The sequence below is a fragment of the Hydractinia symbiolongicarpus genome, chromosome 5 (assembly GCF_029227915.1).
Source record: "Hydractinia symbiolongicarpus strain clone_291-10 chromosome 5, HSymV2.1, whole genome shotgun sequence".
Lineage (NCBI taxonomy): Eukaryota > Metazoa > Cnidaria > Hydrozoa > Anthoathecata > Hydractiniidae > Hydractinia > Hydractinia symbiolongicarpus.
In genome coordinates, this window is record NC_079879.1 from 22,661,694 (window position 1) to 22,679,574 (window position 17,881).

The 17,881-nt window shown below is 35.6% G+C and overlaps 2 protein-coding genes across 3 annotated transcripts in view; one reads left to right on the forward strand and one right to left on the reverse strand.

The window, feature by feature from the left end:
* Positions 1-394: 394 nt before the first annotated feature.
* Positions 395-10,927, forward strand: LOC130645430 (zinc finger protein 252-like). Its single transcript, XM_057451417.1, has 3 exons — positions 395-605; positions 7,256-8,569; positions 9,456-10,927. The coding sequence occupies exons 1-3, from the start codon at positions 444-446 to the stop codon at positions 10,569-10,571; spliced, it is 2,592 nt and encodes an 863-aa protein (XP_057307400.1). The 5' UTR covers positions 395-443; the 3' UTR covers positions 10,572-10,927.
* Positions 10,928-14,792: 3,865 nt separating this feature from the next.
* LOC130645434 (dnaJ homolog subfamily B member 13-like) overlaps positions 14,793-17,881 on the reverse strand; it is a 41,002-nt gene continuing 37,913 nt past the window's right edge. For both annotated transcript variants that reach the window (XM_057451420.1, XM_057451421.1), the window contains exons 6-10: positions 17,350-17,507; positions 16,769-16,901; positions 16,066-16,160; positions 15,905-15,981; positions 14,793-15,062 (exon numbers count right to left, since the gene is read on the reverse strand). In XM_057451420.1, the coding sequence (XP_057307403.1) occupies positions 14,912-15,062; positions 15,905-15,981; positions 16,066-16,160; positions 16,769-16,901; positions 17,350-17,507 (614 nt within the window). In that variant the 3' untranslated portion in view covers positions 14,793-14,911. The remainder of the gene's footprint in view (positions 15,063-15,904; positions 15,982-16,065; positions 16,161-16,768; positions 16,902-17,349; positions 17,508-17,881) is intronic.

Below are 17,881 nucleotides of genomic sequence, written 5' to 3' on the forward strand. Positions count from 1 at the left end.
CTATACTTTGGGTCTTTATGGTTAGCCAAATATTGGTTAAATATGTGTCTATAAGAAGGACATTTTCATTAAATTAAGTTCAGGTATCCTTTAATAAAACAGTAAAGCTTAAATAAGTTTAAAGGTTACCTCCCGCGAAAAATAAAGTTAATTGCATATGAAAGAGCTTGAAAGGTTGTTTAGGAATTTGAATATTTTTTTTAATTTTTGATTGGCTCTTTAGAATTTTGTCTAAGAAGATTCACTAATTATGCATGAAGTCATGAGTATGCTCTGCGAGGGTGGTATATTTTCGCAGGAGGTAACCTTTAATGAAGTTTTTACGCAAGAATGCAGATGTGTTTACTTTGCATAGTTTAGCCCTACTTGGGGTATAATTTAAAAAAGCCCAGCTATGGGAGGCTGTCTTACTTTGGGTGGAACAGTTATTTTTCGGCATTAACATGGCGGCTCCTGACAGACTATCCTTTTTAGATCCTGGAATTGCCCTACGGACCATTTTCCCAAGTAGTTTGCAAAATGATTTATTTCTAAGAAGTCCAGGAAATATATTTAGTAATGTTCATTTTGTGCCTGAGAGGGTTGTGCAGTTCTCAATGAGTCAAGTAAGTTTCGATATTGTTTCACGTTTTAGCTGTACACAGAGACAGAAAGGATGTTTGGTTTATAGCTAGCTATACAGCTTAGGTCAGCTTAAAGACCCATCCTGTGCAGCTAACTTTGTCCAAGAATTATTGCTGCTAAAAATGCAAGAATTGTTGCACATTGCCAAGTCATGGAAATTTCCAAAGACTTAGCTATATAAAAAAAGTCCTGGGATTCAGCTTTGGTTATCTTTCAGTTGTTTTTGCTGTCTGCTTCCTTTAATGTATAAGGGCAGAGTAGCAACTTCAGTTGCTAAAACAAACGCCAAGTTGGTGTTTGCAGGTGGGTAGATTTTCAAGTTTGATGTTTCTTTCATAAAAAAGGTAACACAGGTAGGTCTGTTCTGCCAGGATTATGTATGTATGCAGAAAATACATATTCGGGGCAACATAATCAGGACAGTCCAGATTATGTACGACAGTTAATATTATTTGGCACCTATAGAATGAACATAATCGGGGCTAACCAGCTTTGATATCATTGGTTATCACTTCTGACAACCAAATAGCCCTTGTGGCAAAGTTGTTGTTGTTCTCAAATGAAACGAAATTTTGTGGAAACTAAATTTTGAGATTCACAAGTTTATTAACTTTTCACCAAGCTTAATTCCCGCAAAATGAATAGTTTAGGTTATCCCCAGAATTCAATTCCCACGAAAAATAAAAATGAGCCAACCATCCATCTGCAAAATCTACTTCCGTGAAACTTCTGTGAAATTTAGTTACTTCAAAGTATACAAGTTCAGATTCAATGCAAAACACGTAGTTATCTGAGAGTTTTTTGCTCATGTGAGATGCTTTTAGAATCAGAAATTCCGTATTGCAATTGGTTGATAGAAAACGGTAAACTATTGTTCATTGGCTAATAAAACAATTTGTTGCACTGTAAGTCTAATTTACACGACAATTATGAAATTCATTTATCCTCTTTGCTTTCAGACGTCGCAAGGAATTTCAGATCAACTCCCGTGTAAATCAGCCTTTGTTGCGCTAGTCTGGATATACCATTTATCTGCGCATCCAGGCTTCAGATGGTTATCTCTGGTGTCAGGGTATTTTAAAGATTCCGCCCCTACCGGCAGAAATCAATTATGTTGAAATGTACTAACAAGAGGAGGATATATTTAGAATTATGTCAAAAATTTTTTTAACTTTGCCTAGTTTGTAATGGTGTTTTATCCTGCAGAGAAAGAAAAGCACGAAATCCATCATTCCGTAACAATAATCCATCAATGTTTCATTCACAAAAGTTCAAAGAAAATGCTAATCACAACCTGCCTTGCCAGCCATTATATCAGCGTTCATAATCCGGTTACAAAGACATAATAATCGAGACAAAAAATATATAATCCAGCTGTCCTGTTTATTAACAGGCTGTTTCACAATCTGGGCAGAACAAGTCCACATCAGCTTTTAGCTGCCTTTTGTATTTTAACTTGCTTTACGAAATAAATTACTAGTAGTAGTAGTAGCTGTCGGGAATTCATTTTGTTATGCAGTTACTAAGTATGGACGTTTCTAATGTGAGTGGGTTATTTTTAGAAAGAAACCTTGTTTTTTCTTAAAATTATATAGTATTCACAGGTTGGTTTCTAGGCATGTGGTTGCTAAAAATGATCTTCAAACAACAATAAAATTTAGAATAGATGCAAAATTTACAAGTAAGAAAGAAAGCATAGGAATATTATATATTTTTTCTTAATGGTTCTCGAAAGTCAAAGTGTCATGGAGGAAATGTAAAACTTGAAAGCTCAACCATCAACAAATGTCAATGTTATGAATGTTTTTGTTTATTTGGACAAGATGAAATCTTAAACTAGAGGGCTAATAAGTCCCTCTACCTACTGTAAAACATGTTTAAAAATAAAATTTTTTAGTTACCATATAGCACAAAAAGCACTGGCTCATTTTGTGCAACCAAAGGGTAATAAACAGGCTAATTCAGGAGAGTCATATCTTCTGACCCTTTGCTGTAAAATGGCTTGAGAAGCAGGGTAGCAAAGTAAAAAAATGCATAAAATAGCACATGCTAAATGCTGATTTTTATCAGAACTGCTAAATTCATCAAACATAAAAGCATTTCTGAAACGTTTAAAATGCTTATTGCTGCATGCATGACAAAATGTTTCTGCAAAAGTCTGATAAAGGAAAATTGCTTCTGACTAAGCTAAAATCACTGCATTGTCTGCATTTTGTGCAACCAAATAAAATCAACAAAAAAGTAGTTTTGTTTTCGTTTTTACATATGCATGCAATAGCAAACAGGTAAAACAATATTAAAGATATTGCTTTTACTACAAATTGTACAAAACATGATTATTTCCAGGTCTGCTAGATATGTCATCCCAAATCCGAGCAAAACTTAAGGACAGTTGCAGTTAGTAGGTGAGAAAAGCAGGTCGAAAAGTAAACATTGATAAAAAAAGTTCAAGGATATTATATCCACAAAAAACAAACTGTATTTTTTAATACTAAACCCACATATTATTTTGATAAACTCTTTCGTGATTAAAGAAGATGGATGGCGAAATTCCAAGCTGTAGCAGTGCCAGTGGAACAGACAATTCTGAAGTTCCAGAACTTGGAGAACTCAGTCTTGAGGATTTCAAGCTGTGAAGTTCTAAGGCATTAAAAGCCTTTCTTTCACTTCAAAATAAATCTGTTGCTGGTTCAATCGAAGTTTTGACAGCTCGGTGAGTAAGCATTGAATAAGTTAAACTTCAGAGCCAGCCTGTGGCTGTGTAAGTGCAGTGGCTTCTGTGTTGCTTGCAGAGCTAGGGCTTTTTTGTGAATATGGTATCAACTTTATGCTTTACTTGTTTTATTTTTAGCGCTTTCGCAGTTTATGAATTACGTGTCACAGTCAACCAAGAGAGGGAGCATATTGAGAGAACTTTACTCCAGGAATATGTAAATAAACTTTCAGATGAGGGAGAAAACATTCCAGATCCTTCAGATTTGAAAGAAGGTTGGATAAAAGAGGAAAATGGAATTTCACAATGGCCACCATTATACCTCAGTGACATTTCAAGATATTTCTATGAAGTTTTCAATAAACATGATCTGGTTTAAAGGATCGAATGCAAATATAAACAGGGAAAAGCATATTGATACTTTTCAAACAATGTTATTGGTGAAGTACAAATTAATTTATTGGATGATGAATCAAAATTTTGCATTTTCCGCACAAAATGTGTGCCCTCAATGAGGGTATCGATGAAACAGCATGCGATTTGGGCCATAGTGCGTAAAACGTGTAATGATAAACTTGATGGTGAGATCATGAATGCCTACTGCACATGTACAGCTGGACTTTTAGGAAGTTGCAATCATGTTGCAGGTTTACTTTTCCGCATCGAAGCTGCAAATATAGTGGCTATGTGTAATCCAACTTGTACAAGTAAATTGTCGAGAAATGTTCCTACAAGCAAAAAAACATTCAGCCAAGACGTGTAGATGACTTCATTTTTACTCAGGAAAAATATTTAAAAAAGTCTACCCAAGCTACCGTTGAAGAACAAAAATCAGAGGCTAGTCGAGAACAGTTGTTCCAGGTTATGTCTGATGCAGAAGTTAGCTGATAACAGCAAGATTTGCCAAGAGCTTATCATGAGGTGAAAGAACTTATACCAAACAGCTGCTTCATACAATTTTGTGAAGCAAAAAAGAGTATAAAAACTGCTGTAACTTTAGATGTGCCATCAATTATTTAATGTGGAGAAAGTTTTGCGAATCATGCACACCTGAATTTAATGTAGAGGAATTGGTTGAAGAATTCTCTAAATTGCTGAGTTATATAGTAAAGAGCATATAGAATCTGTATATAAATCAACTATTTCCCAGAGTAACAGCAAAGAGTTGATAAAACAAAGGCATGGTAGAATTACCGCGTCGAAATTCAAACTTTTCAAAAAAACTACAAATTAATGAGACCGAAAATTGTCCACCATATATTATTAGTGATATAATGGGTTATTCAAAAAAAAATATAAACATGGCAAATGAAACATGGAATAAATACAGAAATACATGCCAAAGAAAAATACAAATCCATCACAAAAAAATTGCACAAATGTTGCAGAATAGATGACCCAGGAATGACTATTTCTGATAGCTATCCATTTATTTCAGCAAGTCCGGATCTTGAAATTGTTTGCGATTGTCATGGACCTGGCTTAGTAGAAATTAAACGCCCAGCTAGCCTTATTGGAACTATTCCAACATGTGATAACTAATGACATTTAGAAGAGATTGATGGAAATTTAGCACTGAAAAAATCTAGTCCATATTATTATCAAGTTTAAAGACAAATGGGTGTAACTGAAAAAAAATACTGCGATTTTTTCAAATTCACATTCCAAGGTCATGTTACAGTTTGTGTTACACATGATGAAGCATTTTGGCAAAACGTGCTGAAAAATCTGGTTTGGTTTTGGAAAAAGTTTACTGCACCAGAAATTTTATCGCAAAAATTGAAAAAACGATTTAATGTTATTCATGAAGAGCGAGATTTGGTACATATTGTGCGAGTGATTCCAAATGTTGATTGTGAGATATCAAGTGACAATATGATAGCAGACTAAAATATTGCATTAATTTCATTTTTGCAGAAGACAAGTTAAATTCCAAAAAGTTTATTTTTCAATGTATATATTGTATATTGCTCAGTCAGCATATATGGGATCTTTGAAATAGCACAATGTAGAGCGCACAATTAAAATATCATCTACATGACCCAACATAGATAACGGTATTTCGGTCGCCAAAATGTGAAATGTTTTTAATCGTCTGCTAACCTGTTCAACCAGAATTCGTACTTTTGCGATTGAACTTGTTTTGCTAACTTCAGCGGGAGTCATTTGCGATGCTCCTCTACGTCCAGGTAGTACTAGAAAATATAAACATCTTGCAGCACATTCATCGAATAAGTTAAAATCTTTGTCTGCCATAATAGAACTATATTTCGGAATTTTGTCCAAGAATTCACTGTCCAGTGTTATTTGCTTATTGCTAATTCTTCCTGTGTATGCTTTTGATATGAATGATATAGCTGAATTGAGTGCAACACGTACAAGAAATTTTATTGTATTATGATGCTTGTAATCTGACCATGTTGCACTTTGTAATTCTAGGTCTTTTGGTGTCTCTATAAAAATTTGGGAACAGTCTATAATACCATTTAAATTTTTAAATTAGTGAAAGCGTCTGGGAGATGACAAAAAAAGTGTGCCAGGATCTGGAATATAAACAAATGACTTCAAATATTCAGCCATGAACATTCATTATTGTTGGTTGAGAGGTCAACCAACAATAATGAATGTTCACACACAAACTTTCAGAAATTTCAAACCGCTGTGATAAATCGAGTGTTAACAGACCAAGTCTCAATTTCATCAGACACAATAAAAATTCATCGCATGAAGTCAATTTTCTATCTGGACCCATTTTTTTAGGGGGACTTTGAACTGTCTTGTCCCTTCAAGATCATTCTTACTTCTATAACGCCTTCTGACTGACGGTGCAATTTTTTCATGAAGCTTGTAGAATAACCCCAAGTTAGCAATGTTAGTGTAAAAGTTACAATTTTTAGCTGTCAATATTGTCTCACAGTGTTTTTTTTTTATCATTGGCTTTTAATATTTTAATTTCCTTTTGTAATTTTCTAATGTGTTGCAGAAGAGTGTGCAATAATGATACTGACATCACTATTAAAACTAAAATGCTTATTTCCTCTTTTTCTTCCCTGGGTACATATTCAAAAAACATGTCTTCAACTTCATCATTAACTACCAGTGAATTCTCAATTACGTCACAGGTCGATGATGTGGAGAAATCACTTGAAAAGAGTTTTTTTAGGTTTTGCTACTAGAGTCTCTAGCTTTCCTCTTTCCGATTGGAGGTGATAAAAGGGTGCCTCTTTTGCTTGAATCGTAACCCATATTTTTAGTTGGATTGGGATTTAAAATGGTTGGTTTGCCATCCATAAAATGGACAGAGCAAATACGACTATCTTTGCTGGGTTGCCATAACTTTTTACCACTGTAATCAGTTCTGTTCACTAACTTGATCCAGGCTCTCTTTTGTCTGGTTGTTTTCTTTCGGTTGGAAATGGATATAACCTAAAATGAAACTACATATGCAAATTATTATATTAAAGCTAGCCTATAATATATTTTATATTAAGAGTCTTCAGGTTGGCTAAGAAAAAACATATAAAAATCGCCTTAACCAGAATAATACTTACATAAAAGGTTCCTCTTATGAACATGCCGATGAAGATCTTAAGCAGTTATGTATTTTACATTCCACTGTCCTCCATTTTCTCAACTTTCTAATGCTATTTGAGCAGTCTTTCACAACACATGTATGCACCAGATTTTTGTTTTGCTCGAAATTTTTCGTTGGTATAAAAAAGTGTATAAAAAGCGGAACGGAACTGAGACCAAATAATTCACTCAAAACTTTAGGTGTGTGCAAGCTTGGTAACATAAAATTGTATTGTGCCCTGTGCCCCTTCATCCTTATTTTTTTCGATTTCTTGTGAAGCACGCTGTCTGTGAAAATGATAAAAAATCACTAGAGATTTATGTTATAATACTGTTATTTTTTAGGAAGGAGTACGTTACTACAAAGTGCAATGGCAAGAAACATGGTTGCCAGAGCATCAGTTGCTGCAATATCAAAATGTTATCGAAACATTTTGGAGAAATCAAAACGAGATCAACTCAACACCATCCGTCAGCACCACACCAAAAGAATCAGAGGTTATAAAGCCGAGAAAAGATATCGACAGCAGCAATGAAAGTTTCTTAAATGCTTTGCAGTCTGACACTGTTGTACTCGATGCTTCTGCTTTAAGCGTTGGGAGATCTACTGGTGAGGAGGCTGTGTCCATACAGGAGCATGTAGATACCAGTGCTGATAAAAATGATGTAAATCAAAATGAGCAGAAAGAACCTGCAGCCGATTTGCTGAAAGAATTTCGTGTTGAATTAAGTGAACCGATCAGTGCTCTAAACACTTTACAAAGCTCTGCGGCAAATACCACTTTGCAAAACACATCTCCATCTTCTAACACAGAATTTAAAGTTAGAACTCCTCTTAGTGCAAGACGTACCAAGTCAAATACACTGCATTTAGAGGGGTTCGATTTAGTAAATATAGAGAATTCAGTTGCATCCTTTGAAGAATTAGCCATACAAGCACGCGAAACATTGAGTTCTTTTCGAAGAAAGCGTGTACGGTTTCCCAACGGAACTTCAAAATTACCGCAGACGTGTTTCTTCTGCTCAAAAATAATATCAAATCGAAAAAAACTACGCGAGCACCAGTTCAGTGTTCACTTTAAAAATGTTGGTGAATTTGTATGCGGAATATGTCAACAACGCTTTGTGTTCGCGCGTCAGTTAAAGGCGCACATGATTACGCACTCGGATAATAGAAATTTTGCGTGCAAGATTTGCGGTTTGACATGCAAGCGTAGATCTCATCTGCATAAACACATGGATACGCATCAAAAAGAAAGAAACTACCGGTGCGATGTATGTCACAAAAACTTCAAAGTTCAAGCTGACTTAAAAGAACACTGCTTAGAAGGACACAAAAATGAGGTCAGTAAATGTAATGTTTGCAAACAAACGCTACATACAGCGTTTTCGGTGTACATTCACAGTATGAGACATTCAGGAACACGGGACTATGTCTGTGAGATATGTGGTGCAAGTTTTAAGCGAAAGCAGCACCTGATTGCGCATTTTAATGTGCACGAAGAATCGAAGGATAAATTGAAATGTCCAGCTTGTGATAAAGAGTTCCCGGATCGAAAGTACTTCCGCAAACATTTAGATCAATCGCACAAGGAGTTGGCGGCGAGCTATCGTTATGACTATGTATGTGAGATATGCGGTAAAGATTTTGCATACAAGGTAAGATAATTTGTTGGGATAGTTTCTGGTGTTTCTAAACGGTATAAAGATTTACCGTAAGCTATTTGTCTGAGAAACTTTACCACTTCTCATGCGTTAATTTTCACGTGAGACCACTTCATAAAAATCAAATTAATTTTAGCAGATTTTAAACAGGGCTTGAAAAACCATGTAATTTTCAGATAACTTTGTAGTTTGCGCTAAATTTAGTACACATTGGGTTAAATTATAAGACTTTTGGAACAGGTTGCAGTGTTTCTACGCCTCCTATATTCTCCCCAATTCTTTTTTTTACAAAACTGTATAGAAGAATACATAAGCAATCTACTTCGGTGCAGTAAAAATCAATTCATGACATTACCTTAAAAATCTTGTCAAATCTTCTCAATTCTCAATTTCAATCTTCCCCCCCAAAAAAACGTAAAAATTTTCTTTAAAAGTCCTCAAATATCCTCCAATTTAATTCTATAAATAGAGTGGTAACCCTGGGAACTAAGGGAGAACGTTGCTTTGGCCTAGTTTTCTTTGTTAGCTTTTTACAGGGAAATGCGCAAAGATTGTTGGTTTGTGTGTCGCTCGTGAATGTGGCTGCGACTTCTCTACTTCGAGGCGACTATAAAAATATTCGCTGATACCTTTTTGTGTAAGTCTGTGTAAGTAGTGTATTATTGCAAACTTTCGGAAGAAAATTTCGTGCTTTAAAAAAAAAACGAATTATTTGCAATTCAGTGGTTAACAAAACAGAAGTGAAATGTATCATGATTAAAAAATAATTCAAGCGTGGGCTAAGTTTAGCGAGAATAAAATTTCGTTAACAAAACGGCTCCAGCGAAATTATTTTTCCCAAAAGTTATTGGTATCTTTTTTATTTATTTTTACGATACAGGGAAGGCTTGATGTGCACAGGAAAACTCATGAGAACGAAACTCCAGAAGAAAGAAACCTACGCGTGAGAAAGAAGAAAGTGGATACGTTATCAGAGGAGGCTTTCGAGAAAATAAGCGACAGGGTGGAAAAAGTTGTCGATCCAAAGACTGGTAGCGTGACATTGAAGTGCAAGCTATGCCGACGCCGCGAATTTCGTATGATATCTAGCCTGGAACGACATCTAGAGGGGCACAATACTGGAAGATCTTTTCTAAAAGCTTCCGGTTCCTACGAGTGCGGCGAATGTAAGAAAGCCTTCCATAGTAAGGCTCGTCTGTCGCGGCACAAAGCAATACATCAAGCAAGCTTAACGTCGCGTCAGCAGTATCAATGTCACAGATGCAACAAGTCGTTCAAATGGAAAAGTTGCTTGCAAGTTCATGCGAAGAAATGCGTTGCTGCTGTAAACAAGGGTGCAGAAAAACGAAAGGCGACGTTAAAAGCTAAAGAGAAGTTTCGTAAGCAATTAAGCGAAATGTCGTCCGATGCCGCAGAGGACGATGCAGATTCTGACGTGTTGTCGGATAATAGAGTAGATCAACAGGGGGACAGCCAAAATTCCGAAAAATTTGACGACATCGAGATGACAGTTGAAAGAATGTCGTCGGATGGTGATGCAACTGTGGTAGTTGTGAAGATTGGAGAACATAGTATCCATGTTACAAACAAAGTAGAGAAGGATGCTTCTGCTCAAAATAATGCCGACCCAACAAATTCAGAAATAAAGGACTTGGAGAAGAGTAACACAACTGAAACTATTGGCAATGAGGTTGCCCTACCTACAACCAACTCTGTAGTCGTCCCACCTACAACCGACACTGAGATCGTTTTACCTACAGCCGACTCTGAGGTCGCCCTACCTGCAACCGACTCTGTAGTCGTCCCACCTACAACCGACACTGAGATCGCCCCACTAATAACCGACTCTGGGGTCACCCTACCTACAACTGACTCTGAGATCGCTCTACCTACAATCAACTCTGAGGTCGCCTTACCTACGACTGACTCAAAGATGGTCTTGCATACAACCGACTCTGGGGTCGCCCTACCTACAAATGACAATAGTGAAATGTAATTGAAAAAAATGGGTGGGTGATGTGTGGGTGATGGGTGCTTCACGGTCTTTATCAGTCGATGTAAATATATGTATATTCGTTCCATTTGTTTGTTAAACGAGCTTTTATTTACATCAAATCCAAACTGAGTGTGATATAGGTGGTTTAAGGCTAAATTTATTTAAAAAAGGATACCTAAATGTTGTTAAAGTCTGATATCCTTGCATTTGTGTAAATTATTTTCTTTTATGGTCAAATTAGTACTTAAACTTGTAGATACTTCTGTTTATTATTTAACTTTTTTGGTATGCACGAGTGTGATGGAGTAATGTATATACTTTACGAGTTGTGTTGAAAGAAAACATTTATTTTTAAAGGTCTTTTTGTTATATTTTGCTTCTAGAAACCTGGTTTTGCAATTATTTTACCAGGCGGTCATTAAAATCACCACGTATAAAAACACAATCATTTTTGTTGAAGAAGTTATAATTGCTTAAGAGAAGTATTTTTCAGGAAAATTTTTTCTCGAATTCGCGAAATTTTGCGATTTATCAATCTGATTCGTAAAAATTCCTTGCGAAAAACACTAAGGACAGAAATACTCAAAAAAAAAAATTTGGGAAAGAAAACCACCGATATTGCCAGATTCGCGAAAAATTTCTGATTAAACCAGTTAGGTATGACATAGTTGAGAAGGTGTAAAGAAGACAGCTTTAGACTGCATCAAAAAAAAAAAAGAAAGGCATCTATAACTTGCCAAGTTTAATTTTTTTTATCAGATTTGCTGATAAAAAAAATTAAAATTAAACTTGGCAAATATGAAAAACATATGCTGCATTTTTTTTAGAAAAAAAATGCAGCATGTCCGTTGTTGATTTAGGGGTCGGGGTGGTAATTTCACTTAAATCGATAGTTGGGAGCGTGTTAATAAATTAAAGAGGGTGTGTCTTTAGGTGTGTAAAAAAGGGGTCACTTTTAAGTTGTGTTATCTGACCTCATGTCTTTCATGCCGATTTATTTTGACTTCTTTTTTTAAAAAGTTGAATAATTTCTAGCGTTACTCATATTCCATCATGTTTTAAAGACTTATTTTAATACGAAACATTTCACTTTCCTTCATTTCCCAATTCTACTGGATATTTCTTGTCTTGATAACTGGGGTGAGGATTTTAATAACGGGTTGGTAGATTTTAATTTTTAAATATTGAAAGGGTGTTAATGAATTAAATTGGGTGGCAAATTTCCCGGAAGTATGGTGTTGTCTGCCCCCCTCCCATTTCTTTATTCATTTTTCGGAGAGCAAAAAGTGCCAACAGCCTTGTTTATATCGCAACCTTTCTGGGTTTTCTTCTGAATGAATATCAGAGTTTCCACTCTCAAGAAACCTATTTGTTACTAATGCGCGCATTTTTTTTTGCATGCGTGCTCTCCGTTTCATTACATTTCGGTGTGAAAGTTTTTACGCAATCCACAAATCGCATCTGTTGGCTCTTGACAAAGATTTTTGTTGTTTTAGTTATTGGTATACTTGTAAAGAAGCCACTGTTCACAAATAGTGAAGTTTCAGCAAATCTAACACGAGTGGATGCTGCAATTTCTTTTGGTTGTTTATGGCAGTATCAAAAGAGCAGGAATTTAGCTTTAGCAGGAATAACTTTAATGTTAACTATAAAAATAAAAATGATCATTCAGAATTTAAAGAGCTAATGGCTGTCCAGGGATTTAACCAGTTGGTAACAGCGGCTACGAGAACAACAAGAGAATCAAGCGCCCTTATAGATTTGATTTATACAAACAATCACTCACTAATTCGTTCCACAAAAGTTATACCCTTGAGTATTGGCGATCACGACTGGTCAAAAACTTCCACCAAAAGTAATTACTTGTCGTAGTTATACCAACTACAACCACGATGCTATTTTAAAAGAATTAAATAAACAAAATTGGAAGCATCTGTACACATTGACTGATGTAATTAGTGCGTGGAGTTATTTTAAAAATATTATGTTAACCGTAATCGATAAACACGCGCCGCTCATACAAAAGAGAGTGAAGAGAGGCAAGTGCCCGTGGTTAGGTACGGAGGTTAGGAGACTTATGTCTCGGAGAGATACTGTCTTGAGGAAGGCACGAAAATCAGGCAACAGTGCTGATTGGCGTCTTTATAAAAACCTAAAGAACCGATGCAATAGCATGATAAAAAATGCAAAGAACAGTTTTCACAAAAACCTCCTTATTGAGAACAACAATAACCCAAGAAAATTTTGGAAAATTATTAAAAGCATTTTTCCAACAAAAGGAAAGTCGGAAAACAATGGCACATGTACATCGGCTACAGAAAACTTAACAAAAGCTGGTAGTTTTTGTTCATATTTTTCCACATGTGCAAATAAACTTAAATCTGTAGCACTGCCAATTAAGGAATTTATATGGGGTAAGCCAAGTGAAGTGAATGAAAATACGAATTCTGTTTTTGCGTTCACTTTTCAAATGTATTTGTTGAAAATCAGCAGAAGAAGTTGCAGCCCAAGAAAGCTACAGGTTATGACCAAATACCATCAGGACTTTTGAAAGACAGAGCCACAGCGTTATCAAGTCCCTTATCGTTCATCATCAACTTGTCGCTAATAACAGACACCATACCAACTGAATGGAAGTTGGCGAAAGTCATCCCACTCCACAAGGGTGGGAAAATGGACGAAATGTCAAACTATCGACCGATCTCCATCCTACCCGTCATATCTAAAATAATGGAGAGAGCTGTTTATGTTCAACTTGTGAACTATCTTGAAGAAAATGAAATTTTAACACCCAACCAAAACGGATACAGGAAAAAACGATCTACCGAATTAGCCACACTCTATCTGACAGAGGAAATCAGGAAGGAGATGGACAAAGGGAATTTAACAAGTGCGCTTTACGTTGACCTGTCAAAGGCTTTCGATACTTTAAGCCACTCCATTCTCCTGTCAAAACTAAGAAGTTATGGAGTCAAAGGTTTGTCACTAAGCTGGTTCGCAGACTACTTGTTTAACCGCGCCCAGATTTGTGAAGTAAATGGTCAATGGTCTAAGCCCAACCCCATTGTTTGTGGTGTACCACAGGGGTCTATTCTTGGACCCTGTCTCTTTTTAATTTACTTCGAAATCGGATCAACCTTGAACTTGGAAATCAACGGAAAGCTAATTGACGCAAACACCGAATATCTTGGGACTGTTCTCGACCAGACTTTGTCAATGAACCATCACTTTATAAGTCTTTACAAGAAAATGTCTGCCAAGCTTCGTTTACTACTCCCATTGAAATCCAACTTAACGAAAAATGCCATCACTAAAATCTACGTCAGAATGCTGTGTCAACGCTTCTTTACTGCTGTACTACAAACCTGAATCTTACCAACGGCCAGCAAAATAAGCTTCAATCGCTTGATAGAAGAATTGCGAAGGTGACAGAGAAACGTCAAGTACCGATTATGAATGAGATAAAGAAACATGCTGTCATGCTCGTCAGAAAATGCTTGGACAAAGCAGTGTGTGGCAATTTTGAAGATTTCTTCGAGATAAGATCGCACAGTAGAAACACCCGAAACAACAATTACTTACTGACATTACCTAGAGTGAGACTTAAAGTAAATAGATCTGGTTTTAAATGGGATGGGATGGGATCAAAGATTTTTAATGACTTGCCAATCGAAATTCGAAAATCAGATACTTTACCAAGTTTCGTAAGAAACACTAAAAGCTATTTTAACCTGTAATAAATTATTTTATGCCTTATTGTAAAGCTAGTATTTTTAATAATAATATTTTATAACTTTATTTTTCACAGAACATATATTAGAGCAGTTTTTTAAAAACTGAATTATATCAATCCTGTATAAACATTCATAATGACAATAATAATAATAATAATAATAATAATAATAATAATAATAATAATAATAATAATAATTCCTATAACTTCCTGTCGTGCAACAAAAGATTTTTGTTGTGGATACCTATCACTCGCGCAGCATGTGTCTAATAAATTAATCTTTTCCATAAGAAATTCGGTAAGGAGGGGCTTACTTTCAATTGTTTTCTAGCTTAGACTGAACTTTTGTTCTGCTTTTATATAAGTGCGATGTATAGCGAAAGTGCTTAAAATATAGATATGCCTATTAAATTGGGAGTGTATAAAAGTCTGGATAAAAACTGTCAAATTAACGCTTTCTGTTTTATATTGAATACAGATAAGATATCTTTAAAGCTTAAAAGAATTATATCACGCAAAAGTATACACAAAACTCACACAAATATATTAATCTATATACACTATAATAAAATTTCAACTTAATCTTATCGCTTCTCTCCTCATTGTCTCACAGAAGCGCTTGTGTCAATAAAGATTTCTGTTCTGGTGATAGATGCTTGGGAAACTCGATATTGAAAGCGATCAAGAGGTCACCACGTTTGTTAGCTTCATTTGAAGTAGGCATACCCTCGTTTGGCACTTTCTTTAGATATCCAGGACTAAAAATATAACAAAGAAGCCAAAGTAATGACTGTTGGTTACTACAGCGCCGTACGAAGCAATCTTGTAAGGGGAAAACATGATTTTAGCGGACGTAATAATCTTAAGAATTAGAATCCCGAGATTGCCCGAAAACGCATTGAAATTAAACAGTTTTTTTAATCATCTTTTTGCACCAAATTACAGTACCATAAATGATCGATTATGTCCCCGGAAGCATATTAGTCAAAAACACCTTAAGAGTCCTTTTAGGGAGGGGGGGGGGTAATTTGGGAATGGGGGGGGGGCTTTTTTTCAACGTTACCTTGGGGGGGGGCTACCTTGGGGAGGGGGGGGGCTAATTCGGGAGTGGGGCTTGATCGATCATTCAAGGCATTTCATATAAAAAAACAGCTGGTAAGTTTTGGTACTCGCATCTCGGGGATTACTGTTTTTCTGCATTTCAGTTGTTTACGCATTCCAAATTTCTTTTTTTCTATTTCCTATAAAAATATTGGCAATGGAGAACATACGCAAATAATTTGCATTAAAACACTCTCTTTAATGTTGTTATGTAGTAGAAAAACAGCAAGTTTAAAGCAAATGATGAGTTTTAAAACGTACAAAGAATCAACAATCTTATTTTGCATTTTTTCAACTATGTCTCTTTACTACCTTGGTGGCAAATATTTGCGGTTTCCCCCAAAATTTAACAAAAATTATTTTTTTAAATAACCCTTAACTAAAATGAATTTAATAAACCAACTTTATATTTTTAAAAACTATGCTCTATTTCTAAATAAAGTCTAATTTTTGAATTCAATGCTAGCTATAACGATAATAAGTCTGTAACAAGCTTTACCTTACAATATCATTGACAGGTATACTGATGAGACGATCGTCAAGCGTAGGTACGTCAACTATACATCCAGTCAATGCCTATGAGTACATAAAATGTTTTAACTAGATTATTGTCAGAATTAAACACATCGTATAGAAAGAGAATAGATAAAAGCAACTTACTTTTCCAAGCGGAACAGTAGCAGTGTATATAATATCGTCACCATCTCGCCTGAAGACTGGATGCGGTTTGTCTTTCACAATAAAAACGATGTCAGCTAAATGATAAGTAAGCAAGTAACAGGAAGTTTTAATGTTCTGGAGGTTCCATCCTAATGGCAGGCTCTTCCTCCCCTCCGACTGTAACTATGTTACATTATCGCTAGCTACGTATGGCATTGCTCTAACTTGCTTGCCTGCCACACAAGCTGACTGGCGGTTAGTAGATGGTGCCAAATGGGCTGACAACACTACACTGAAGATGCGGAGAACCTGAAACCTTATGAGTACAAGCCGAATGCGCTACCACTACACCATCTCCGACAAACGAATTACCTATTGCATGCGGTTAGAAGTGTTACTTAGTTTGCAAAGTCAAAGTGAATGCTTAGCAACGACAAATATTTAAGAAAACCTAAGCATATGGGTCCATAAAGTGAAAAACATCATATACATTCTTAATGACGCTGTATTGGCGAACGCAGCAATCTTCCATTATATAACCGTAAGAAAAAGTACCACGCGAGATTTTCACTGGAGTGAAAACTTTATAGATAAAAACAACAACAAAATTACAATATCCCCGTCATCTCCGGAATTTATAGCAAAGCTACAACACAGAACAGTGGCGTGACAACTTTAAACAAAAAGTCACGCGCTATTTTACCTGGTATATTATTTGGACCCTGGTCTCCTTCTTTAGGAAAAGTTATTTTCGTCTCAGCCTTCCAACCAGGTTTGACGTGGATTGTAAGAATTTTATCTCTTATACTTGAAGTGTGCCCATCTTCATTCATAACCTACATGTGAAGAATCATTTTATTAGAAATTTTTAACATTTAAAAAGGCATATTATTTAGAGTCTCTTAGAAGAATTACATATTTTGGTTTCGGTTGGATGTCTCTAGCTAAAAAAGTCTTCCGTCTAATTTTCCGTGGGGATATCACTATTCTTAATTTTTTATCTCAGTGGAAATTTTCAAGGCCTGGCGTTTTTTGGTAATAAAACATGCAATTCAAGTTCTCGAATTTGCCTGGAACAGAGTCATGAACACAAATTCAATTAACAACAAGCCCATGAAATCTATTTATTGTTGCAACGTGTCTAAACTGGTAGCTGAGTCGTGTTAGTGAAAAACTCAGTACGTTAAACCTTTATGTTTGCTTCTTTGCAATACCGTAGTCACGAAAATTAATTTTTCTTCTTAATCTTTCTTCTCTATTTGTAAGACCTTTATACGTACGTACCCTTCTAGAGATTTTCATTTTCTTTGTGCAACCCTTAAACACTTCTTCCAATGTTAAATATAAATCTCTTTCTATTGTAGCATCTTGTTTTTTCCGACCACGACCTTTGATACCACCAAAACCCATATCGACTTCATGTGGACTAACTTCGTACAGCTCTGAATAGTAAATACAAAAGATTGGTGTCACAAAAAAAGTCACGGCAAAATAAGAAAGACAAAATCAAAATAAACAAGAAAGACACTTGTTTACTGATTGCAGAACTTTTTTGCTGTTTTTCTTATTAACCTATTTTGAGACAATTCTTTTTGTCAAGAATTATTAGAAATTTGTGTGTGGGATACCCTAAAGCTGAAACTACTTTTTTCTTCACAATCTTTTTAACGTTTATAGTGCCTCTACTCTGCACATGCTTTAAAGCATTCTGAAAGAATTCTTGTGCGGATGCTGTTATGTAACAATAAAGTCAAATTAGTTTTTTTAAGAAGTTTTCACAATCAATATTGGAAGAAACTTCACGTGTCAATTAAAT

Coding starts and splice junctions, on each gene's coding strand:
- LOC130645430 (XM_057451417.1), top strand. CDS start 444: ATGGCGGCTCCTGACAGACTATCCTTTTTAGATCCTGGAATTGCCCTA. Junction 606..7,255: donor TGCAGTTCTCAATGAGTCAA/GTAAGTTTCGAT, acceptor GTTATTTTTTAG/GAAGGAGTACGTTACTACAA. Junction 8,570..9,455: donor GTAAAGATTTTGCATACAAG/GTAAGATAATTT, acceptor TTTACGATACAG/GGAAGGCTTGATGTGCACAG.